Raw genomic sequence first — 25,669 nt, forward strand, 5'->3', positions numbered from 1 at the left:
AGCTCTGCCCCTGTGGCTTTGCAGGGTACAGCCCCCCTCCTGGCTGCTTTCATGAGCTGGCATTGAGTGTCTGCAGCTTTTCGAGGCACATGGTGCAAGCTGTCAGTGGATCTACCATTCTGGGGTCTGGAGGACGGTGGCCCTCTTCTCACAGCTCCACTAGCAGTGCCCCAGTGGAGATTCTGTTTGGGGACTCTGACTCCACATTTCCCTTCTGCAATGCCCCAGCAGAGGTTCTCCATGAGGGCTCTACCCCTGTAGTAAACTTCTGCCTGGACATCCAGGCATTTCCATAAATCCTTTGAAATCTAGGCAGAGGTTTCCAAACCTCAATTCCTGACTTCTATGCACCCATGGGCCAACACCACATGTAAGCCACCAAGGACTGGAACTTGAACCCTCTGAAGTAATGGCCTGAGCTGTACATTGGCCCCTTTTAGCCACAACTGAAGCCAAAGCAGCTTGAGACACAGGGCACCATGTCCCAAGGCTGCACAAAGCAAGGGGCCCTGGGCCCGGCCCACGAAACCGTTTTTTTCTCCTAGGCCTCCAGTACTGTGATGGGAGGGGCTGCTGTGAAGGTCTCAGACAAGCCCTGGAGACATTTTCTTCATTGTTTTGGTGATTAACATTCAGCTCCTCATTACTTATGCAAATTTCTACAATGGGTTTAAATTTCTTCCCAGAAAATGGGTACTTTTTTTCTATTGCATCTTCAGGCTGCACATTTTCCAAGCTGTTTTGCTCTGCTTCCTCTTGAACACTTTGCTGCTTAGAAATTTCTTTCACCAGATACCCTAAATCATATCTCTCAAGTTCGCAGTTCCACAGATCTCTAGGGTGGGGGCAATAGGCCACTAGTCTTTTTACTAAAGCATAGCAAGAGTCACCTTTATTCCAGTTCCCAACACATTTCTCATCTTCGTCTGAGACCACCTCAGCTTGGACTCCATTGTCCATATCATTATCAGCATTTTGGTCAAAACCATTCAACAGGTCTCTAGGAAGTTCCAAACTTTCCCCCATCTTCTTGTCTTCTGAGCCCTCTAAATCTCTAGGAAGTTCCAAACTTTCCCACATTTTCCTGTCTTCTTCTGAGCCCTCTAAACTGTTCCAACCTCTGCCTGTTACCCAGTTCCAAAGTCACTTCCACATTTTTGAGTATCTTTATAGCAGTACCTCAGTCTCTGTTGTACCAATTCACTGTATTTATCTGTTCTCACACTCCTACAAAGAATTGCCCGAGACTGGGTAAGTTATAACGGAAAGAAATTTAATTGCCTCACAGTTCCACAGGGCTAGGGAAGCCTCAGGAAACTTAGAATCATGGCAGAAGGGGAAGCAAACACGTTCTTCTTCACATGGCTTCACTTGGTTCTCAAGTGCATCTTCACAGGAATCCCCATCCAAGTCTCAGGGTTCCATTTCTCCCCTATCAGGGGCCTGATTTTCATGGAGAAAACTTACTGGGACTACAAAGTTACCCACTGCTGAAGTTCTGCTACTCTTACAATACAATACAGTCCTATGCCTGTATTCACATGGCACACGTCCTTCTTCACAAGGAGAAGTGCCAAGCAAAGGGGGCAAAGCCCCTTATAAAACCATCGGATCTCTTAAGAACTCAGTATCATGAGAACAACAGGGGAGTAACTGTCCCCATCATTCAATTACCTCCCACCAGGTCCCTCCCATGACACGTGGGGATTATGGGAACTACAATTCAAGATGAGATTTGGGTGAGGACACAGCCAAACCATATCATCAAGAAAACGATTAACAAGTGTTATCTGTGAAGTCTTACAGACCCATTGTAAGAAAGACCTGGGTCAGGACTACATTCATGCCTGACCTGAGAATCCCTACTCTAATGATGAGTCTTTGATGGTGCTTTAGTTTTGGAACTTTTGATCTCCTTTTCAGCACTCTGTCATGGTAGTTTCAGCATATTACCTCATATAACACAGGCCATTATTTTTTCCAAGTACCTAAACACTCTTCCTCTGTTAATTATAACTTCAAGTCCCCTTGTCAGGCTGTTAAATATTGTGTTGTGGAAGAGTATCCTCATATCAGCAAACGCTCCTTTAGCCAGATAAATATTCTACCACCCCAATTTCTGTTTCAGCATCCTCAAGGTACATTTGTAAGCAAGCACCCCGTATTCTTGCTGGTACATACTAGTCTGTTCCTACAGATCCTTTGGTGAATAATCCTTTTCTACCCTTAGCAGAACCAGCACTTCCCCAGGTGGGTCATGCTGAGACTTAGCCCTAGTTTTTTGCCTACTGTCCAGGAGGGGTGTGGGGAAAGATGTTGAGGAAGGCAGATATTGTTTTGCAGGTTGTCTGCCTCAGTTCAGGCCCCTGCACAGTTTCTGCAAGGAGGGGGCTGCTGTTGTCCTCTAACAAGGGCGAACATTTGCCCAGAATGTTCAAGGGAATCTAAGAGTTAAATGTTCTCAAGTGCATCTTCCCAGGTATCCCCATCGAAGTCTCAGGGTTCCATTTCTCCCCTATCAGGGGCCTGATTTTCATGGAGAAAACTCACTGGGACTATAGAGTTAGCCACTGCTGAAGTTCTGCTACTCTTACAATACAATACAGTCCTATGCCTGGTCTTCAGCACAGTTCGCTTCCCAGCTACAGTATATGGCAGTCTTTTTTCTTTTTTTTTTTTTGAGATGGAGTCTTGCTCCGTCACCCAGGCTGGAGTGCAGTGGCGCCATCTCAGCTCACTGCAATCTCCGTCTCCCAGGTTCAAGCGATTCTTCTACCTCAACCTCCCGAGTACCTGGGATTACAGGTGCCTGCAACCACGCCCAGCTAATTTTTGTATCTTTAGTAGAGATGGGGTTTTACCATGTTGGCCAGGCTGGTCTCAAACTCCTGACCTCAGGTGATCTGCCTGCCTTAGCCTCCCAAAGTGTTGGGATTACAGGCGTGAGCCACTACGCCCAGCCAACAATCTTTTTAAATGCTGCTGAAGAGGACTTCTGACTTCACATCTTGCCTTAAACTGGTAACTGTCTCACCTGAGCCTGTCATTTTCTCTCATGCATCAACAGCATCCAGCAACAATAAACAAATTCTGCAGTCCCTTAAATTATTGCTTCCTCTGAATTGTACAAGCCAGTGCGACCCCTTCCAGCTGTATTCAATTCTAATTTTCCACAGGTACATATTTCACTAATGGCAACGATACAGCATACCAGGCACTAACAACACTTCCCTTATGATCAGTAATAGGGTCCTTATTGCCATCTGGCCAGCAAGTGATTGAATTCCAAATCTCATCCTTAGAGTCCATTTCCTAGGACAATTACCAGTTCCAAATGTCTTAAGTAGGGTTATTCAGAAGCAGAATATGAAATGAGAACTTGTGTGCAAGTGATCTATTAAGGAAATGCTCCCGGGAGAAATTGGAAAATGAATAGGTGAAGGAGGATAATGGAGGGAAAATGCAAAGCAGGGGTGCAGTCTCAAGCAAAGTCCTATGGTGGGTAGTTTCAGCCTGATCCCACAGGGGAATTTCAGAATATAAATTATGCCTCAGAGTTTGTCCTGACTTGTTGCAAGGGAGCTGGGCTTTCATACTCCCACACCAGTCAGTCACTGGCTGAGACCCACCCATCTCAGGGTGGGTGGATGTAAATTCTCAGGCACTTCTGACTCTGACTCCAGTAGCCAAGAGCAGGCCTTTAAAGAGAGCCTCAGGTGTGGACGGTTAGAAGCAAAAGCCTCAGGAACTGGGGCGAGGCAAACAGAAACCATAAAAGGGGATCTGGGTGGAGCCCAAACAGTATCCACTATGTGCTTGTTATTTTTCCTCCCCAACTCTCTTTTCACTCCTCTGACCCTCGAGGAGAAGAGCAAAGTGGCAGAAATGGTGAAGACACAGACTACATTAGAATAGGCTAGGTTAAGCTACGGCTGTAGTAACAACCCTAAAATCTCAGCAGCTTACCCCCATTCAGTTTACCTTTTGCTTATGCCTTGTGTCCTATGTGGATTGTGAGGGGCCCTGCTCTCCATGGTCACCAGGGCTAAAGTTGTTGGAGGTTCTGCCGTCTTGTTCTGCACCATCTAAAATCCACAGCCTCCTCATGTGCTTTAATAGGAAGAGAGAGACCAGAGGGTCGCGCTTGGCTTTTCTTTTCTTTTCTTTTTTTTTTTTTTGAGATGGAGTCTAGCTCTGCCGCCCAGGATGGAGTGCAGTGGCGCAATCTCGCCTCACTGCAAGCTCCGCCTCCCAGGTTCACGCCATTCTCCTGCCTCAGCCTCCCGAGTAGCTGGGACTACAGGCGCCCGCCACCACGCCCGGCTAATTTTTTTTTTTTGTATTTTTAGTAGAGACGGGGTTTCACCGTGTTAGCCAGGATGGTCTCGATCTCCTGACCTCGTGATCCACCCGCCTCGGCCTCCCAAAGTGCTGGGATTACAGGCGTGAGACACAGTGCCCGGCCTGCACTTGGCTTTTTAGTGTGCTTCACCATAGGCGTGACAATCATGTCATTAGGCAGAATGGGTCACCAGGACCTGCCTGACTGCAGGGAGGCCAGAAATGTAGAGGATCCAAACGGTGCATTTGGTGAGAATTGTCCCAACCACACCGGTCTTTGTCACTATGAGCTTCTAAGTTTAGTTCAAGTTTGAGCTGGGTGAGAAGGAGGTTATTTTTTTGAGACAGGGTCTCGTTCTGTCACCCAGGTTGGAGTGCAATGGAGTGATCTTGGCTCACTGCAACCTCCACCACCCTGGCTCAAGCTATCCTCCCACCTCAGCCTCCTGAGTAGCTAAGACAACAAGTGTGTGCCACCACGCCCAGCTAATTTTTTGTATTTCTTGTAGAAACGGAGTTTCATCATGTTGCCCAGGCTGGTCTCAAACTCCTGAGCTCAAGGGACCCACTCGCCTTGGCCTTCCAATGTGCTGGGATTATTGGCATGAGCCACCATGCCTAGCCTGAGAAAAAGTTTTATTGTTTTTTATTTTATTTATTTATTTATTTTTGAGATGGAGTCTCGCTTTTGTCACCCAGGCTGGAGTGCAATGGCACGATCTCGGCTCACTGCAACCTCCGCTGCCCAAGTTCCAGCAGTTCTCCTGTCTCCACCTCCCAAGTAGCTGGGACTACAGGCGCCCACCACCACACCCAGCTAATTATTGTATTTTTAGTAGAGACAGGGTTTCACCGCATTAGTCAGGCTTGTCTCGAACTCCTGACCTCCGGTGATCTGCCTGCCTTGGCCTCCCAAAGTGCTGGGATTACAGGCGTGAGCTTCCGCACCCGGCCGAGAAAAAGTTTTAAATCAAAGTGAAAGTAAAACATGGTAACTAGACTTTACAAAATGATTTTGGAAAAGGTATGAGATTTGCCAGATAATTTTTTTTTTAATCATCAAGGTAGAGGGAAATGGTTTTACCTAGCACAGAAGATATGTAGTTATATGAAAGAATAAGATTCCTAAAGAAAAACCAGAAAATAGCCAGAATCCCTAACTGTATAGTACTGATTAAGTAGATAATAAACATTCACAGGGTCGTGGGTTAATTAGCCACTTAAAACGATGTTTCTGGCCAGGCACTGTGGCTCACGCCTGTAATCCCAGCACTTTGGGAGGCTGAGGTGGGCAGATCAGCTGAGGTCGGGAGTTCGAGATCAGCCTGACCAATATGGAGAAACCCTGTCTCTACTAAAAATACAAAATTAGCTGGGCATGGTGGTGCATGCCTGTAATCCCAGCTACTCGGGAGGCTGAGGCAGGAGAATGGCCTGAACGCGGGAGGCGGAGGTTATGGTGAGCCGAGATCACACCACTGCCCTCCAGCCTGGGCAACAAGAGCAAAACTCCATCTCATAAATAAATAAATAAATAAATAAATAAATAAATGATGTTTCCAGAGAACTTTTAGTGACATTGTTAAATGTTCATAATATAATGTAAGTGGAAAAAGTCAGTATATAAAGCTGTATATGAAAATCCCTTCCCATCTTTTACCTAGATTACTGTAAGGACCCTGATTGTCAGCCACCCTCCAGCCCCTGTCCCTCCAATGTGTTTTTTTACAGTGCAGCCAATTATCTGCCTACAATATCAAGCAGAGGCCATACCTTGTTTGCAGGATAAAATCCAAATTCCTCTTCATGGTTTGCATATATCTCTCCCTAGTCAAGCCTCCTCTCCAACTTTGTTTTTGTCAACTACCCATCTTATACTCTAGTCTCAAACTTATAACCTCCCAGCCGAGATATTTCCTCTGAGCACCAGATGTGTGTACACAAATGACATCTCTCTGTGGATGTCTCATAGGCATCAAATTTATTATTTTACTTATTTTATTTTGTGAGATGAAGTTTTGCTCTTCAGGGTCTTTCTCCCATTATCTTGATGAATAGTACCTGGCTCCCTTCTAGTCATTTAATCTCTTTAGGAAATTGTCACTTAGCCACACCCTTAGTATTCTCTCCCAAGCTTACTTTTTCACTCTTTACATGGCCAAGCTGAGAACTTTCTAGATCTATTCTGCTTCTCTTTTAATTATAAATTCTGTCTTTAAGTCATTTCTTTGCTCTTGCATCTCACTGTATGTCATTGAAAGCAGCCATGCAGCAGCCTGAATGCTTTGTTGCTTAGTTGCTTTTTTTTTTTTTTTTTGCCAGATATCCTAGTTCATTGCTCCTAAATTCCATAAAGTCCTAGGACACAAACAGAATTCCACCAAGTTACTTTCAACTATGTAACAAGAATGGCCTTTACTCCAGTTTCTAATACCTTGTTCCTCATTTCCATTTGAGACCTCACACAGAATGGCATTTACTGTCCATATTTCTATCAACATCCGGGTCATGAGCATTTAAGTAATCTCTTAGAAGATTCAGACTTTCCCCACGGCTCTTCTCTCCTGAGCCCTCACCACAATCACCCTTAATGCTCCATTCACGGCAGTGTAGGCTTTTTCTAGCCTGCTTCTTCCAATTTTTCCAGCCTCTACCCATTACCCAGTTCCAGAGTGGCCTCTACATTTTTCACAGATGTTTGTTATAGCAACAGACCACTACTCAGTACCAATTTTCTGTCTTAGTCAGTTTTCTGCTGCTATAACAGAATACCATAGACTAGGTAAATTGATAAAGAACAGAAGTTTATTTGACTCACTGTTCTGGAGGCTGGGATGTCCAAGAGCATAATGCCAGTGTCTGGCAAGGGTAATCCCATGGCACAAAATAGAAGACAGAAGTGAGCACATGAGACAGAGAGAGGGAATTGGGCAAACTCATCCTTTTTTTGGGGTGGGGAGCGGGGAACGGAATCTTGCTCTGTCACCCAGGCAGGAGTGCAGTGGTGCAATCTTGGCTCACTGCAACCTTCGCCTCCTGGGTTCAAGCGATTCTCCTGCCTTAGCCTCCTTGAGTAACTGGGATTACAGGTGCCCACCACCACATCTGGCTAATTTTTGTATTTTTAGTAGAGATGGAGTTTTCACCATGTTGGCCAGGCTGGTGTTGAACTCCTGACTTCAGGCGATCCACCCACCTCAGCCTCCCAAAGTGCTGGGATTACAGACGTGAGACACCATGTCGGGCCAACTCATCCTTTTTATCAGGAATCCATTCCCATGATAACTAACTCACTTCTGCAATAATGGTATTAGTCCATTCATGAGGGCAGAGCCCTCATGACCTAATCACCTCTTAAAGATTCCACCTCTCAATATCCTTATAGTGGCAATTAAATTTCAATGAGTTTTGGAGGGGACATTTACACCATAGCAAGGCGTCAGCTAAAAAGTCCTACTTCCGGCCGGGTGCAGTAGCTCACGCCTATAATCCCAGCACTTTGGGAGGTCAAGGCAGGCGGATCATGAGGTCAGGAGTTCGAGACCAGCCTGACCAACATGGTGAAACCCCGTCTCTACTAAAAATATAAAAATTAGTCTGGCGTGGTGGTGGTGCATGCCTGTAATTCCAGCTACTCAGGAGGCTGAGACAGGAGAATCGCTTGAACCCGGGGGGTGGAGGTTGTAGTGAGCCAAGATCACACCACTGCACTCCAGCCTGGGCAACAGAGCTTGATTCCATTAAAAAAAAAAAAAAAAGTCTTACTTCCTCCCCTCATGGAGCCTGCAGTCTTCCCTTTCCTTCTGAAAGCCTCAAACCTCTGTGGGCCAAAAAACTCTTTTAACATCATCTCAGTCTTTTTCAGCTGGTCTCTTGAATTGCTAAGGCCATGATTTCAACTGTCCTTCCCCTGAGTAAACTCCCCTTCTTCTGACTGCCCTTGGGATAGATAAGTGTTTTAGCCTGGCATGTTAATCTGGACCTGTCCATCTCTTCAGCCTCATGACCCATAAAGCATTTACCCTAAACGATATCGCAGTCTCTGAATGCACACGTTCTGGCACATACTAGTTTGTCTTCCAAGACTCAGCATCACCTTCTCTGGGAAGTCGTCCCTGATTCTCCCAGGCAACGTCAGTCTGAACTTACACTCTGCTTTTCCAGGTCTGTTTCCCTACAAGGACAAGGAGACAGTGTCAGTGTCTTACTCATCTTGGCATCTCCAGCACATGGTGCTTAAGAGGTGTCGAATGAGGAATGATCTCATTTCCCGAGTCCTAAGAATCCTCTAATGCACTGTTGTTTTGTCAGTTTCATAAATTATTTTTCACTAGAACCCCAATCATTTTTCTAGCCCTTAATGGCAGGCAGGCCGGCTGCTTATTTGTTTGCATCCCCTAGACAGTAATCAATGTGAACTCTGCACTGACCTTGTGGCTGCGGCCTGCCCCCTGCTGGTCAGAAGGTTTCTGGGCCAGACAACTCAAGGCTGAAGAAACAGGGGTTCTAAATCATTTTTTGCGCCATGGACTCCTTTGGCATTCCACAAAGAATGTGAATCCCTTCTCGGAATAATGCATATTTTTTGAGACAGTCTCGCTCTGTTGCCCAGGCTTCAGTGCAGTGGCACGATCTCGGCTCACTGCAACCTCTGCCTCCTGGTTCCAGAGATTCTTATGCCTCAGCCTCCCGAGTAGCTGGGAATACAGGTGCGCCACCACGCCTGGCTAATTTTTGTATTTTTAGTAGAGACGGGGTTTCACCATGTTGGTCAGGCTGGTCTCAAACTCCTGACCTCAAGTGATCCGCCCGACTCGGCCTCCCAAAGTGCTGGGATTACAGGCTTGAGCCACTGCGCCTGGTGGCTTCTCAGAATATTTTCAAGTGTGCAATATAAAGCACATAGATTACAAATGAAAGCAATCATATGGAATACAGGTAACAAAATACTGGAAAACCTGTATATATTATGTATGTGATATATATGCCCATGTAATGTGATATATGGATGTATATACACATATGCACGTTAAATAACAAGATCTAGTAATAGGTCTAATAGCTACTGTAATTTCAAAGTGATAAAAATATTTTGAGATCTCTACCACAGCTGCAATGTGATATGAAATATCTGGGATTTCCACTGGTGATAGTCACAGCTACTGCTAATACTACTACAGTTTGTAGTAAAACTAAAGACCAAATCTTTTGCCATCCAGATACCAAGACACCCTGAATTCTACATATGGATCCACTGTGGGAAGAGCCTATGGACCCAAAGTTAAGAAAGCCTGAATCGTGTTTCAGAGGCGTGGCAGACAGATTCTTTTAAATACGGCAGGGATGGCTAGTGGCTAGGCGTCTGTACGACCCTTCATTAGTTCAAGTGGCAGTTGAGTGAGACACAGGAGGTATGCCAGAAACACCTCTGGCAGAAGGTCCAGGTTTGAACCCCATAGGCGTCACTTACAGTGTTTTGAGAACTGGCTTGACCCTTCCCTTTGCCTAGTGCCCATTTCTAGATGAGCCTGGTGTGGTGGGGGGTGGCTCACACCTGTAATTCCAGCTGTTTGGGAGGCTGAGACAGGAGGATTGCTTGAAGCCGGGAGTTTGAGATCAGCCTGGGCAACATAGTGATCCCCCCTGCCCTGTCGCCTGTCTCCACAAAAAAAGCCAGGCACCGTGGCTCATGCCTATAATCCTAGCTACTCAGGATAAAGTGGGAGGATCATCTGAGCCCAAGAGTTTGAGGTTACGGTGAACCATGATCATGCCACTGCACTCCAGCCTGGGTGATAGGGAGACCCTGTCTCTAAAAAAATAATAAATACATAAAATGGGAATGATGGTGTCTTCCTGCGATTGTTGAAAGCATTCAGTACATTAACAGGTGAAAACTTTCTGGGGTCAATGAATGTTTGTTGTTAAATGAGAATGATATTAAATGTCTGTAGAGAACATGCCCCATGACATGCTCTCTCTCAGCCAAGCGTAATGTCTTTCCAAAGAGAAACCCGAAGTCTCAGCTGCTGTATGACCTGGGAGGCACCTGTGTACTTGGAAGATAAGCCCTTTCTTGCCGGGTGAGAATGGTTAAGTGTGCCCTGCTTTCCACCCCAATCCAAAAGAACAACCTGAACGGCAAATAACCTTGTTATTTTATTAGAAGCATATTTACATTCTTGTAGTTAACTTTCCAGAGAACATTTTACAAAAATTTTGTATAAAGTCTGGAAACTACATAAAAATAATTTCTATCTTTCATAAAGGGAAAATATAAGTTAGTTACATTTACTCTAAAACCAGACAGAGAAAAAAAACCCAGTTCTGTCTGTCCCTTATACAGAAAGCACTAACACAGGGCACAAGGAATACTGCGTGGGCCTCTCAGAGATGGGCATTGCACGGTGGCTCCATGGTGAGGCTAGGTGACCCCGCCAGTTCCCATCCAGAAAAGCACAGGGGAGCTCTGAGGGCTCAGGCGGCGCTGAGCGGGGACGCAGCAACTCCTTGAAGGGCAAAGGTGATGTGAAGGATGAGCCACAAGGGGAATGATCACAGACTTTCACCTGAACCATGAAACTGGCATTTCATCTAATACTTTCTCACGCGCCAGGCTACACATGGAAATACTGTAAGCAAAGCCCAAAGCAGCCCTGTCTGGCGGTTCCCAACACTGGCCTGGCCTGGTAGAACTGGGTCTATGTTCTGCAGTTACACTGCCGCTAGTTCATGTTTCCCCAGCACCAATGCACCAAAGAGAATAAAAGGAGACAATTGTTTCGCTTGTCTCATTTGTGAGAGACCTGAAAAACACCCCCATCTGGGTCAAATTCTGCAGCAGGCAAGCTAAATGCTCACTAACCTGAGAACCATTGCTAGCTCCAAGAGAATCTTGACTGTGCATTTAAGATTTGGGCAGTCCCCTTTTCCTGTTGAAGGGCTGCCCCTCCCTTCCCAAGCATTCAGTTATAACCAACGTTGAGAAAATTTCCAGGGAATTGCTTTAGAAAGACAGAGTATACAGAACCTTAACCTAGCTGGGCGCAGTAGCATGTATCTGTCGTCCCAGCTACTCAAGGTTGAAGCGGGAGAATCAGTTGAGCCACGAGTTTGAGATCAGCTTGGGCAACATATTAGAGACCCTGTCTCAAAGAATTTTTTTTTTTTTTTTTTTTGAGAGACAGAGTCTCACCCTGTCACCTAGGCTGGAGTGCAGTGGTGTGACCTTGGCTTACTGCAACCTCTGCCTCCTGGGTTCAGGCGATTCTCCTGCCTCAGCCTCCCGAGTAGCTGGGATTATAGGCATGCACCACCACGCCTGGCTAATTTTTGTACTTTTAGTAGAGACAGGGTTTTGCCATGTTGGCCAGGCTAGTCTCGAACTCCTCACCTCAGGTGAGTCACCATGCCCGGCCTAAAAATAAAGAATCTTAAATCTGTAGGAGTGAAGGCGGAAAAAGTCCTCCCAGGAAGTCTCAACCACTCTACCACCAGCGAAACACTACCCAGACTCAATATGCACGCATGATTACTCCAAATCATTACCAGTTTTGTGTTGTTGTTGTTGTTTGTTGTTTTAAAAAGCAGATATCTTCCTGGAGAAACCATACATTTTATAGTTGTTTCAATAAAATAATTAGAAATCAGGGTGAAAAAAGGTTTCCTTGTAAGTAAACCCGCATACTGGTTCAAACATTTGCTTTTATTGCGTTATATACATTCTGCAGCCGTAGAATCAGAATCTGGGGGAAGCCAACTGAGACCCCTAAGGCCCAGGAGGAGTCCATCTGAGGTACAGAACCTGTGCTTCCGCCATGTTCCTGGGGCAGGGGCATTCCATTTCCCCCTGATGCTTTTTCTTCCTGAAGAGAAGTCCAACAGACTGCCAGCCCAGGTCTGAAATGCAAGGTGGGACTCCTGAACACAGTCGGGGGGACGGGGCAGAGGGAAACAGCCCTCCTGTTTCACCTGCAGACAGGGTGGGCCAGAGTGCTATGGAGCAGACTGGGTTGTGTAAGCCTCGTGTGCTGAGGAATCAGTCCCTGCACACAGGAGCCTGTGCGGGGGCCAGCACGCATCACAGCCTGGCAGTACAGCCTGTGCTTCTCCATGCCTCCGGTGCCAACACCCCGCACGTGCCACACGAACTGCTCCACCTAACATGCTCAGTGGCACAGGCTCAGGCAGCAAACGTGTTCCAACTCACCTGGGCAGAAGAGGCCAGGCCAGCAGACCAAGTCCTGTGTGTACGCGTATGTGTGTGCATTCACACCCACGTGCAGGAAGGGGGACACGAGATGGCATGAAACACGGGGGAAGCAGAATAAACATTTCAGCCTCCCTCTTTCCCCGGTCCCCGCCCCCCACATAGACAAGGCTTTGTCTTAAGTGGAAAGCAAACTGGGAGAACAGGAGGAATGAGGCCATCTCCTGAGCAGCCAGCTGCAGGCCTGGCTCCTCTGGGAACAGAAATGGCTGTGAGGGACTTGATGATTGAGTGACTCTGCAGGGAATGGCTGAAAAACCAAGAATTCCAGCCCGGATGAGCCCACGGGGACTTCATCAGCAGTGCTTTGTTCCACAGAGAGCAAAACTGGTATTTTCGCAAACAGGAGAGGACTCGAGGCCACAGAACACCCATTCCTCTTGGACCCTGACCCCACCAACAGCCCCATCCCTTCCAGCTTGAAGGGATCTGGGGCTCAAGGAGAATATACATTAGGGTCAGTGACAAATAATTACACCTCACCCTCCACAGGCCAGTGAGAAGTCAGGAACGCTGGGGCAGGTCTATCGGGCACAGTTGGGGTGGCACAGGGCGAGGGGCTGGATTTGAGCTGGCACAGACGCAAGAGGGAAAAGGGGTCCTGAGTTACATGTTCACAGAGAATGAAGGAGAAGGCCCTGGGGCCCACCAAGCTGCCAGCCACAGCCCCGGGCGGTTGTTAAGAAGCATCCGCAGAACTGTAGGGGAAGAACTTGGCGGCCTTGCTTGGGGTGGAGGGGTTTGGGCACTCCGCCTCCTCACTCAGCTTGAAGAACATCTCCTGCTCCCGCTTCTTCTGGTTCAGATCCTCTTCCAGAGCCTAGGGAAGAGAGAGGACGGATGGCACTTGGTGAGATCTGCAGGCCACACATGGGTCTCCCACTCACAGGACCCCCACTGACATGGCCTTCTCTGGAACATTCCCTTCCAGGCCTCAGTGCTTGAGAAACTACGGCTTCCCTATTTCCTACCCTAGAGCTCCTCCCACAGGAGGTAAGTACCACCTCCTGCCACCGCCACTCAGAAGCTCCCTGTGGACTGAAGGGTACAGTTGGGGGAAATGTCAATCTAGACGGGGCAGGGAGGAAAAAAAGCAGATGCAAATCCCCTGGCAGGAAAACAGCCAAATGACTGGAGAAAAACCCGAGGGAGAAGATGGAGAGAGATTTAGCAGCAAAGGAAGCAGAGATGTCAGAAGTTTTTTTTTTTCAAAATACACATGCCTGAGTTGAGATTGCGCCACTGCACTCCAACTTGGGCGGCAGTGCGAGACTCCATCTCAAAAACAAAAACAAAAACAAAAACAAAATACACGTGCCTTTGCCTAAACCCAGAGGTTCGGATTTTGAAGATCTGTGGTGGGACCAAGGCCTTCTGTACTGTACAAACTCTTCAGGTAACTCAGAGGAGAGCTCTAGTTGAAAAGCACTGCGGGAGGTTCCCTTGGGCACAAGCAAGTTTATCTAGGTAAATTGGATCCTACCAGAAATATTTTTCTTTTCTTTTTTTTGAGACAGAGTTTTGCTCTGTTGCCCAGGCTGGAGTGCAGTGGCACTATCTTGGCTCACTGCAAATTCAGCCTCACAGGTTCAAGTGATTCTCCTGACTCAGCCTCCCCAGTAGCTGGGATTACAGGCACCTGCCACCATGACTGGCTAATTTTTGTATTTTTAATACAGAAGGCGTTTCACCGTGTTGGCCAGACTGGTCTCAAACTCCTGACTTCATGTGATCCACCCACCTTGGCCTCCCAAAGTGCTTGGATTACAGGCGTGAGCCACCGCGCCTGGCCTAAGATTTTCTAAAGAAACTGGAAATCAAGATTTTAATGTAAAATCTCCTTATATACTTAAAAGTGGACATCTTTTAAAAAATTTACAGGCCAGGCGTGGTGGCTCAGCCTTGTAACCCCAGCACTTTGGGAGGCCAAGGCGGGCGGATCACCTGAGGTCAGGAGTTCAAGACCAGCCTGGCCAACATGGCGAAACCCCATCTCTACTAAAAATACAAAAATTAGCCAGGCCTGGTAGTGTGTGCCTGTAATCCCAGCTACTTGGGAGGCTGAGGCAGGAGAATCACTTGAGGCGAGGTGGAAGTTGCAGTGAGCCGAGATCGCGCCACTGCACTCTAGCCTGGGTGACAGAGCAAGACTCCGTCTCAAAAAAAAATTTTTTTTTTACATCACTATGTTGGCCAAACATACCATGCCTGTAAGCCAATTCCAGCACATAGGCTATCAGTTTGGGACCTCTGCTCTAGGAATAGCAACAATTTAATAATAATAGCTACTACTTTTTGAGCACAGAATGGTTTAGTAACTTGCCCAAGGTTTCACAACTAGTAATGGAGGAGTTAGGACTTCATCCCACCTGTGTGACTCCAAAGCCTGGGCTGTTTAAGCATTATTCTGTTCTACCCACCACATATATTTCTCAATACAACCTTCTAAGGCCAGAGTCAGCGATCTTTTTTCTGTTATGTGACAGATAGTAAACATTTTTGGCTTTGCAGGACATATTTGGTCTCCATTGTGACTACTCAACTGCCACTGTAGTATAAAATCAGCCACAGACAATCTGTAAATGAACGAGCATGGCTGTGTTCCAATAAAACTTTATTTACAAATATAGGTGGTGGGCCAGATTAGGACATTGGCAGTGGTTTGCTAACACCTACTTTAAGGAAATAAATATTATCTACATTTTACAGCCCGAAAAGCCAGGGTTCAGGAGGGAAGATTTGACTTGTTTGAGGCCACATTCTGTGTGAACACTGACCCAAGCAACACTTCATTGACTCTACCAGATATTCCGTACTTACTCGAAATACATCTGAATTTTTCTAAAAATACTCCACAATGTACAGTCATCTCCCTGCCTCCATACAAGGCAGGGTGTTCACAGGCTGCTGACTGTAATGCAAGAATGTAAAAGACCATTTATTCTCGAATGAAAATCATCACCTCCGGGTCATTGTTCCAGCAGAAACCCAAGTAGCTAATGACAGAAGAATTCTATAAAGAATTCTGCAAAGAGGCAGCCCCTACAGGCAAAGTCCAATGCTGGCTTCCCAATGCACACTCGTGGTGCCTCCCCTGAGCCCAGGCCCCTCTTTGAAGCGATCTGAGACATAAGGCAATAGCTAGAGGAAACGCGATCATTCATTTTCAAACTCTCTCAGGATAGGCCAAGGGTATAGAACCCCCAGGTAAGAGAACCAGGTGGACGTTCATTTCCTGATTGCAGAACCCACCTATGTCAGCAGGAACATTATTGACTTGAGTGTCAAGTACGGAAAGTCCCAGCAGACCATGGTTACAAAAACTGATGAGCGTGGGCCTAACAGGAAGTCTGGGATCTTGGCCACCTTCCAGCCAGAAAGCTCCATGAGTGCAGGGAGGGAGGCCTCAATTCAAGGACTCCCAAGGCCATCACACAGCTGAGATGGGCAGTTGCCTCCTGTCCAGACCACAGTTACAGTAAGCAGAACTGAGGTACGATGGCAGAACAAACCTCAGGACTTCAGGACCCGTGGGCATGAGATTAAGAGTAACTTGGGCAGTTTTCTCCTCAGAGAGTTTAGGGGAATGAGCATGTCCTTGGCCTGTACTATGTGCTGGCGACTTCTGACATAACTTTGCAGTATTGATAGCTTCACTGTACAAATAACCACGCTGAGGCCCCATTTTTTTTTTTTTTTTTTTGAGACAGAGTCTTGCTCTGTCACCCAGGCTGGGGTGCAGTAATGCGATCTCGGCTCACTGCAACCTCCGCCTCCCGGGTTCAAGCCATTCTCCTGCCTCAGCCCCCCATGTAGCTGGGATTACAGGCATGCGCCACTGTGCCCGACTAATTTCTGTGATGGTTAATTTTATGTGTCAGCTTGGCAAGGCCATGGTATCCACCTGTTTGGTCAAACACCAGCTAGATGTCACTATGAAGGTATTTTCTAGATGTGATTAGCATTTCAATCAGTAAACTCTGAGTAAAGCAAATTACCCTTCATCATGTGGGTGGGCCTCAATCAGTTGAAGGCCTTCAGAGAAAAGAAGAGAGAAGGAATTCTGCCACTAGACAGCAACAACAACTGGGTCTCCAGCCTGCTGACCTGTCCTGCAGATTTCAGACTTACCAGCCCCCACAATCGTGTAAGCCAATTCCTTAAAATAACTAAATCAATTTCCCTCTCCCTCTCCCTACACACACACACACACACACAAACACACACACACACACACACACACACACACACATCCTCTCTCTATCTTGGTTCTGTTTCTCTAGAGAATCCAGACTAATACAGGCCCAGAGCGGGGAAGATGGCTTGCCCAAGATCCCAAAGCTGGTGACCAGCAAGAAGGTCTAGAGTGCCAGCTAGAGAGGAAATGGACAAATTCCCCCAACCTCTGATACCATCCTAGTTCAAGATACCATCCTAGTCCAAGCTGCCATCATTGCTCACCAAGGCTATCACAATGGTTTCCTTACTGGTCTCTCTGCCTCCACTCTTGACCCCTGAGGGCAGCTAGCGAGATCCTTTTCAAAACATGAGTCAGACCACCTTGTCCTCTGCTCAGAACCCTCCAGTGGCTTCCATCTCACACAGAGTAAAAGCCAGACTTTACACAGGACCTCCACCCCTCTGACTTTACCTCCTATCACCTCCCACCGTCACCACCACTCTCTCCAGCCGCAGGGGTCTCCTTGTTTCACAAGCAAGGTGTCCGGGCCTTTGCAGTTGCTCTTCCCTGTGCTGGGAATGTCCCCCTGAAAACCCCCACGGTTGCACGCCTCCCTCCCTCAGGTCCTTCAGATCTTGGCTCAGATGTCATCTTCTTAGACGACATCTTCCTGCCACACCGTCTGAAGCAGCCTCACTTTGTGACCCCCCCATGCTGTTTCCCTCCCTGCTTCTTGGCCCCTTACTAGAAGGTCGGTTCTTCCAGAGGGCACGGACTTGTCCCTTTTGTTCAATGCAGTGTCTCTAGTGTCTGAAACAGCGTGGGGGACTTAGCAGGTGTTCAAGAAATATGTGTTGCATTAATACACAAACGAATGAACCATCAAGCTAACGATGACACACAAATGCAATCCCATGTGATAAACACCATGACAGGGGCAAGGACGGGGAGCCCAGAAGACACCATACAGCCTCCGTGGGGGAGGCCTGAATAATGAAGACAAACAGAAGTTGGCCAAGCAAAGGCTGGTGGGTAGAGAATTCCTGGCAAGGGGAACAGGCTGGGCAAAAGCCCAGCAGGGAACGAGGGAAGCGCATATGGCATGGAGATCTATTTGGGTACTGAAATCTGCTCAGAGCACAAGTGGGGGATGAGACTCACGGGAGATAAGGCAAGAACAGTAGTTCTCGAAGTGTGGTCCACGAACCCCTAGGGGGTCCAAAACGCTTTCTGGGGGTGGGGGAGGGGCAGCAAGCTCTAGTTTCCTACTAAGACACAGTTTGCTTTTTCACTGTTTTGATATTTGTGCTAATGGTACAAAAGCAATGGTGGGTAAAACTTCTGGAGCTTCTGGAGGATTAAGACAATGGCCCCTCCTAACTGAATGGGTATTCTTCACCACCACCGTGCACTCACATGTGTTTATTTTTATTTTTATTTTTTGAGATGGAGTTTCACTCTTTCGCCCAGGCTGGAGTGAAGTGGTGAGATCTTGGCTCACTGCAACCTCTGCCCACCGGGTTCAAGCAATTCTCCTGCCTCAGCCGCCCGAGTAGCTGGGATTACAGGCATGCACCACCATGTCTGGCTAATTTTTGTATTTTTAGTAGAGACTGGGTTTCGCCATGTTGGCCAGGCTGGTCTCGAACTCCTGACCTCAGGTGATCCACCTGCCTTGGCCTCCCAAAGTGCTGGGATTACAGGTGTGAGCCACCATGCCAGGCCCACTCATAGTATTTTAGAAAGTTTTTCAATTAAAACAATAAAGCCAATTGCACTTAAGATCACCTTGATGGTGCAACACAAATGGTTCATTTTATTAAATCCTGACGTTCAAGGTCACGGCCCTTTAACGTCCTGTGTGAGGAAATGAGAACTATGCATAAGGCCCGCCTGCTGCCGGTCAAAGCATGATGGCTGTCTAGAGATCCTGTTCTTGTGCCTGATATTGTTCTTGTGCAATTGTCTTGAGTTGTGGGCTGAACTCGCCACTTGATTCTGCAGAATATCATTTTGATTAAAAAACAACTCACAACTGGGCATGGTGGCATGTGTCTATAGTTCCAGCTACTTGGGAGGCTGAGACAGGAGAACTGCTTGAGCCCAGGTAGTCGAAATGAGCCTGGGCAACATAGCAAGACCCCATTTCAACAAAAAATTACTGACAAATATGGGTATTTAGCAAACACTCTCTTGAAAACGAACAAACTGAGCTGATCACTTCAAGGGAAACAAACTAAGGATATTTATTGCCAATGACAAAATTTGAGCATTCAAGCAAAAATGAGAACTTTGGAAAACCTGTGTCCACCAGCCTGAACTTGACAGCTTCTCAATTTTTTTTTTTTTCTTTTTGACAGGGTCTCAATCTGTCACCCAGACTGGAGTGCAGTAGTGCAATCATGGCTCACTGCAGCCTTGACTTCCTGGCCTCAAGCGATCCTCCCATCTCAGGCTCCAGAGTATCTGGGACTACAGGCACGTGCCACTGTGCCCAGCTAATTTTTGTATTTTTTGTAGAGATGAGGTTTCACCGTGTTGCCCAAGCTGGTCTCGAACTCCTGGGTTCACACCTATAATCCCAGCACTTTAGGAGTGGTGGCGGGTGCCTGTAATTCCAGCTGCTCAGGAAGGTTGAGGCAGGAGAATCACTTGAACCTGGGAGGTGGAGGTTGCAGTGAACCGAGATAGCGCCACTCTGTCTCAGGAAAAAAAAAAAAAAAAATCCGCTGGTCTTTCTCGCACTTGGATGTAACTTTGCTCCAGCCATGATCCTATAACATCATGCACTGGTCACTTAGAAAATATTGGTTTACTGAGTTATGCAGATCTTCCAAAAGTTGACACATTATACAATATTTTAAAAAAATTATATCTCCACCAGGCACAGTGGTGCACATCTGTAGTCCCAGCTACTCGGGAAGCTAAGGCAGTAGAATCACTTGAACCCAGGAGGCAGAGGTTGCAGAGAGCCACGTTCCCACGCCTGTAATCCCAGCACTTTGGGAGGCTGAGGGGGGCGGATCACTTGAGGTCAGGAGTTCAAGACCAGCCTGGACAACATGGTGAAACCCCGTCTCTACTAAAAATAGAAAAACTAGCCAGGCATAGTGGCACGTGCCTGTAATCCCAGCTACTCAGGAGGTTGAGGCAGGAAAATCATTTGAACCCAGGAGGCAGAGGTTGCAGTGAGCCGAGATGGCACCACCGCACTCCAGCCTTGGGCGAAAGAGTGAAACTCTGTCTCTAAAATAAAAAATAAAATAAAGAAATCAACAGATGGGTCAGGAGGGACGTTGCAAAGGGGCTAGTGACAGAGAAGAAATCCAGCAGAAGGTGGGCCTAGGAGGACAAGGCAGGCGAGGAAGAGAGTGACTGGCAGCATTGGCTGCCACCAGGAGGTCAAGTCCAGCAAGCCGTATCCATGGGAGTCAGCCACCAGGATGTTGTTATTGACCTTGCCAGCAGCAGCTGCAGTGGGCTGAGAAAGGAATTTCTCAGTGGGTGGAGGAAGAAATTGTGACAGGGCTTCGCAGAGAAAGAGAGAGACAGGGCAGTAAAGAAAGATGCGGGACTGAGCGAGGGCATGGGGTTTGAAGGTGAAAGTATGGCAGGCACCATTCAAAAATGACCCCCGTGACTCTCTCTCATATAACTCTCCCCGCTCCTCTGCGTGTGGGTGGAACCTCTGAATGTGGTATCATTCCTGCAAGCAGGGAGGCTATCCCGTGACCCTGATTTAATCACGTGAGCACAAAAGGGTTTTCTCTAGCTGGTGGCAGAAAGGGCTATCAGAGACATTCAAAGCACGAGGAGGTCTGAATGCATGCTTGCTATTTGAGGTGGAGAGGCCACATGATAAGGAGTGCTGGTGGCTTCTAGAAAATAACCCCTGTCTGAGGTCAGCAAGGAAACAGGGACCTCAGACCTACAGCCACAAGGAACTGGATTCTGTCGAAAGCTGAATGGGTTTGGAAGTGATTCTTCCCCAGAAACTTCAGCTAAGAGCCCAGCCACGCTGACAACGTTGACTGCAGCCTGGTGAGACCCTGAGCAGAGAACCCAGAGAGCCCACCCAGACTCTTGAACTCCATCACTAGGAGAGAGTAAACGGGTGTTGGTTTAAGCTGCTAAGTGTGTGGCAGTTCATCACACGGCAACAGAAAACTAAATTGGCAAGCAGTTTATCTGGTGCTGCGTTCTGACTTCTAGAATAACTTCCTCTAAGAGAAAATCCCCACAGGCTGGGCTTCTGGCCCAGCAGCGTGGCTGGTTTGACTCACTGCAGCGTCCTCTGTGGACACACGGCAGGAGTCCTTCGGTCCGTGAGAGGGAGCTAAACAAGAGGCTGCCCTTCCAGAGGTGGAAGCTGCAGGGCGTTCAGCCACAAAGGGTTAGAAAGTTCCTCTCTCTCTCAGGCTGGAGATCCATTTGATGGTGCCACAAAGCAAGAGTCCACCAAAATAAGGAGACCTAACATGTCCTGGCCAGAGGCCTGTGCATGGCACAGAGCAGAGCCCGAGACTGAGCCCACCAGCTCGGATAAGGTTACCTTCTTGCGCGGCCGAAGCTTGTCCCGCCATTCCTTCAGGTTCTGGTTATGGCTCTCATCCAGGGCCTTCAGCTTCTGGGTTTCGTGCTCTACCAGGAGGTGGCACTTTTCATTCTGGAACAAATTCCAGGCAGAACAGGTGAGAAATCAGAAGACGCAGGCCCTGAAGACTGAGACACACCTCACGCTGTGGCTACAAGGGCACCAGCATCATTCATTTATTATTTCTTCTTGACTATAAATCCCATTTATTCAAACTCTATACGTAAATCACATGCACCAAGAAGTGCCTGGAGGAATAGTCCAGAATATGTTAATAGTTCTTATTAACTCTGTGGTGGGGAGGTATAGTAAATTTGCAACTTTCTGTGAGGATACAGCAAGAAGGCAGCTGTCCGCAAGCCAGGAAAGGAGCCCTCACCAGAACCCCACCCTGCTGGCACCCTGATCTCAGACTTCCAGCCTTCAGAACTGTGAGAAAGAAGTTTCTGTTAATTAAAGCATCATGGTATTTTGTTATGGCAGCCCGAGCTAAGATACTCTGTATGTCTCACATATAATTTCCTCAGGGAGATCTGTGGCAAGGAATGAGGGTCACTGACATGGGTGAGACTCTTCTAACCTCACTGTTCTTTCTCTGAGGTAAGTTATCTGCTTTACAAAATGTAAATCTCTCATAGGCAGCAGTGACAAGTCCCTGTTGATTTCTTGCAGGGAATCAGTCTTGTCATGAGGAGCTTATAAAGCAGGGGGAAGTGCCTTTATCCAGATACCACGACCCTACTGGGTTGGAAAAGTAGAATCCTTTGGGAGATTTTCATTTTGGGTTTCATGCTAGAGGCTTCTGGGAGTTTAGAACTTGGCTGAGTGAGAAGTAATACTCGCAGCAGCGCTGCATGCCTGTGGCCTGCCAGGAGCTGTGCTCGGCACTTCATACGGGCTCTCTCAGTGCTCACACTGAGGCAGGGATCACCCGAGGGAGGGATAGGAAAACGGATGCGGAAGGTGAATGGCTTGGCCAAAAGTCACACAGTGGCAATCAGCAGAGCCCTGCCGGGCAGGCCTCAACACCTGGAATGTTTCCTCTATGCCTCCCCACCTCTCCAGAAATTGCCCGATGGGTCCAACAGCCTGAGCAGTTCCTGAGGTTCGAATCAGCCCCGTCCCCACAAGGGGGCTTCAAGTACCAGCTCCTGGGGCCAGGACCCTCAGGCATGGGGCAAACCCAGGGGCCAGGAAGCTTGAAGAGGTCAGGAATTACCACAGGAAAAGCAGCCCACAAGGGGCTCGGCCACACCCTAACCACCTTTGCCCAAAACACAGTGATGACTCAGAAACCCTGCAGCAGCCCACTGCCAGCTCCGTCACTTCATTCACAAGTCTTTGCCCCAATCCTGCACAGCAGGAATGGTCATCCCCATGCCCATTTTAGGGGTGTGAGAGCTATGGCTTAGGAGGGTGATATGATTTGCCCAACCTCACAGAGCCCTAGAGCAGCATGGCAGGGCTGGAAACCATCCATCCCGGGCGTGTCTGATGAAGATCCTTCCCTGCTATGGAGTTTCTGGCCCCCTGAGATCTGATGGCCTTGGGGAAACTGAGGCAGCCTGGGGGCAGGGGCAGGGGCAGGCAGGGCGGTACCTGCAGCTGCTGCAGCTCGCTCATGTTGCTCTCGCACTGCGCCAGCATGTCCCGCATCTGGTTCTCGTGTTTCTGCTGTTGCTGCAGCCGCTCCGACTTCTGCCTCTTCTCCTCCTGCTGGGAGAACTGCACCAGAGAGAGGGTGGGTGCCTCAGGGGGCCAGGGCCTGGCTGGTTGGGTAGGGAGCCCCACTCAGCCCTGGCCCAGGGAGACCCCTCAGGGGGACTGGTCTCTGCACAGCCCCAGTACCCAGCACCAGCTCAGGCTGTGCCCGTGTTAAGTCCTCACCCTGAGCTGAGACCCAGCCCCTGCCCTCGAGGAGCCCCCAGGCTGGTGGGGACATGACACTGCAATGTGACACATGCCAGGAAAGTGTGTGTACCAGGCAGGAATCACAAGGGCCCATGTGCCCGAGCCACAAGGGCAACACAGGATGTGGGGAAGCTGGCCAAATAAAAGTGTGGCAGTGCGGAAGGGAAGCGCGCAGGAGAATTGGCAACATAGCACCAAGCTCTACCTCTGTCCACACACAGAGGTGAATTCACCATGAGGCTGATGAAGCTTCCAGGGCACACATGGTGACTCGCACACCCCCTCCCAAGACCTTATGGCGGGTGGGTCGGAGTGCATCTTTCTTTTTTTTTTTTTTAAGATGGAGTCTCGCTCTGTTGCCCAGGCTGGAGTGCAGTGGTTCAATCTTGGCTCACTGCAACCTCTGCCTCCCGGGCTCAAGCGATCCTCCCACCTCGACCTTCCAAGTAGCCACCACACCTGGCTAATATTTTTAAAAAATTATTTTTTTGCAGAGATGGGGTTTTGCTGTGTTGCCCAGGCTGGTCTCAAACTCCTGGGCTCAAGTGACCCGCCCGCCTCGGCCTCTCAAAGTGTTGGGATTACAGACGTGAGCCAGCCTGCATCTTGTTTCATATTCTCCAAAACTGTATAAGGCCCAGGCCCCGCCAAACCTGGCCCTGCCTACACCCCAGCACACTTGCAGACCCCGCAGGCCCGGGCCCCACCTGCTTGATCTTCTCGCGCTGCTCGGCTGCGCTGCCCCCGCCGTTGATGTGGAGGCTCTTCTTGTACATGGCCATGCGCGTCTTGCCCTCACTCCTCTGGATCTTGGGCAGCCGCGCCTTTTCCTGTTGCTGCCGCACCTTCAGCTGCTCTGTCATGCGCTGGTTGTAGCGCTGCATCTGCTCCCGCTCCTGGAGAGGAATATCCAGAGGGGCTGAGGGCAGCAGCACTCTGGACTCAGAGCATGGTCACAGGCTAAAGGTCCCCACACTCCACTCAGGGGCCCAGGACCAACGCAGCCCACAATGCTCAGCAGATCAAGGCTGGTGTTATTTTGCTTCTACACTAATAACATTATTTGTTCTCACTTTAAAAGTTCTTGTTAATAATATCTTGGATTCTTACCTTCTAAATGCCTTTTCATCTAATCAATGATGGCATGCCATCATTAGCTAATATCTCAAAGCAAAATGTACACGAAAGGGGATGGTTTACCATTAGTGATGGCAGATATGAATTTATATTTTAAAAAATCCTGATAGATTTGAATTTTTTCCTTCCCCTAACACCTATTTGTATTTCAAAGCTCAGCATGGGCATCACCTCCTCCAAGAAGCCTTCCCCGATTTCTTCACTTGGTTGGGTAGCCTTATTCTGAACTCCCATGGCCCTATACTGACTTCCATCACTGCATTTAGATAAGAAACTGGAATTATACACAGCTGCTGTGCATCCAGACCTTGGTCTGTCTGTCACTGTCCCACTATGGAGGCTGAACTGAGACAGACAATTCCCGCAGGAGAGGGTGCTTTGGCCACACAGAGTAGGGGCCCTCACCAGCTCTGGGGAGTTCAGGGAAGGCTTCCCAGCAGAGGCGGTGTTTAAGTGGAGACCTAAAAGTATTGAGGGAATGCACAAGAAAGAGAGAAATAAAGACAAAAAGAGGGAAAAGAGAAAAAAGAGCAAAAGGAAGACACACACCGGGCAGGCGTGGTGGCTCACGCCTGTAATCCTGGCACACACCGGGCAGGCGCGGTGGCTCACGCCTGTAATCCTGGCACACACCGGGCAGGCGCGGTGGCTCACGCCTGTAATCCTGGCACACACCGGGCAGGCGCGGTGGCTCACGCCTGTAATCCTGGCACACACCGGGCAGGCGCGGTGGCTCACGCCTGTAATCCTGGCACACACCGGGCAGGCGCGGTGGCTCACGCCTGTAATCCTGGCACACACCGGGCAGGCACGGTGGCTCACGCCTGTAATCCTGGCACTTCGGGAGGCCAAGGCGGGCAGATCACTTGAGGTCAGGGGTTTGAGACCAGCCTGGCCAACAAGGTGAAAGCCCAACTCTGCTAAAAAAAAAACAAAAATTAGCCAGGCATGGTGGCGTGCACCTGTAATCCCAGCTACTCGGGAGGCTGAGGCAGGAGAATCGCTTGAACCCAGGAGGTGGAGGTTGCAGTGAGCCTAGATGGCGCCACTGCACTACAGCCTGAGTGAGAAAGCGACTCCATCTCGAAAGAAAGAAAGAAAGAAAAGAAAGAAGAGAAAGAAAGAAGGAAGGAAGGAAGGAAGGAAAGAAAAGAAAGAAGGAAAGAAAAAGAAAGAAAGAAGAAAGAAAGGAAAGAAGAAAGGGAAAAAAAAGAAAGAGACATACACAGCAAGTAAC

General features: G+C 48.4%; 1 protein-coding gene across 2 annotated transcripts in view; it reads right to left on the reverse strand.

The window, feature by feature from the left end:
• Window positions 1–12,025: 12,025 nt before the first annotated feature.
• The window catches only part of STK10 (serine/threonine kinase 10), a 143,233-nt gene continuing 129,589 nt past the window's right edge, over window positions 12,026–25,669 (reverse strand). For both annotated transcript variants that reach the window (XM_003813989.5, XM_055112872.2), the window contains 4 exons: window positions 24,003–24,191; window positions 22,984–23,109; window positions 21,343–21,456; window positions 12,026–13,430 (listed from right to left, as the gene is read on the reverse strand). In XM_003813989.5, the coding sequence (XP_003814037.1) occupies window positions 13,290–13,430; window positions 21,343–21,456; window positions 22,984–23,109; window positions 24,003–24,191 (570 nt within the window). In that variant the 3' untranslated portion in view covers window positions 12,026–13,289. The remainder of the gene's footprint in view (window positions 13,431–21,342; window positions 21,457–22,983; window positions 23,110–24,002; window positions 24,192–25,669) is intronic.

The sequence above is a fragment of the Pan paniscus genome, chromosome 4 (genome assembly GCF_029289425.2).
Source record: "Pan paniscus chromosome 4, NHGRI_mPanPan1-v2.0_pri, whole genome shotgun sequence".
Lineage (NCBI taxonomy): Eukaryota > Metazoa > Chordata > Mammalia > Primates > Hominidae > Pan > Pan paniscus.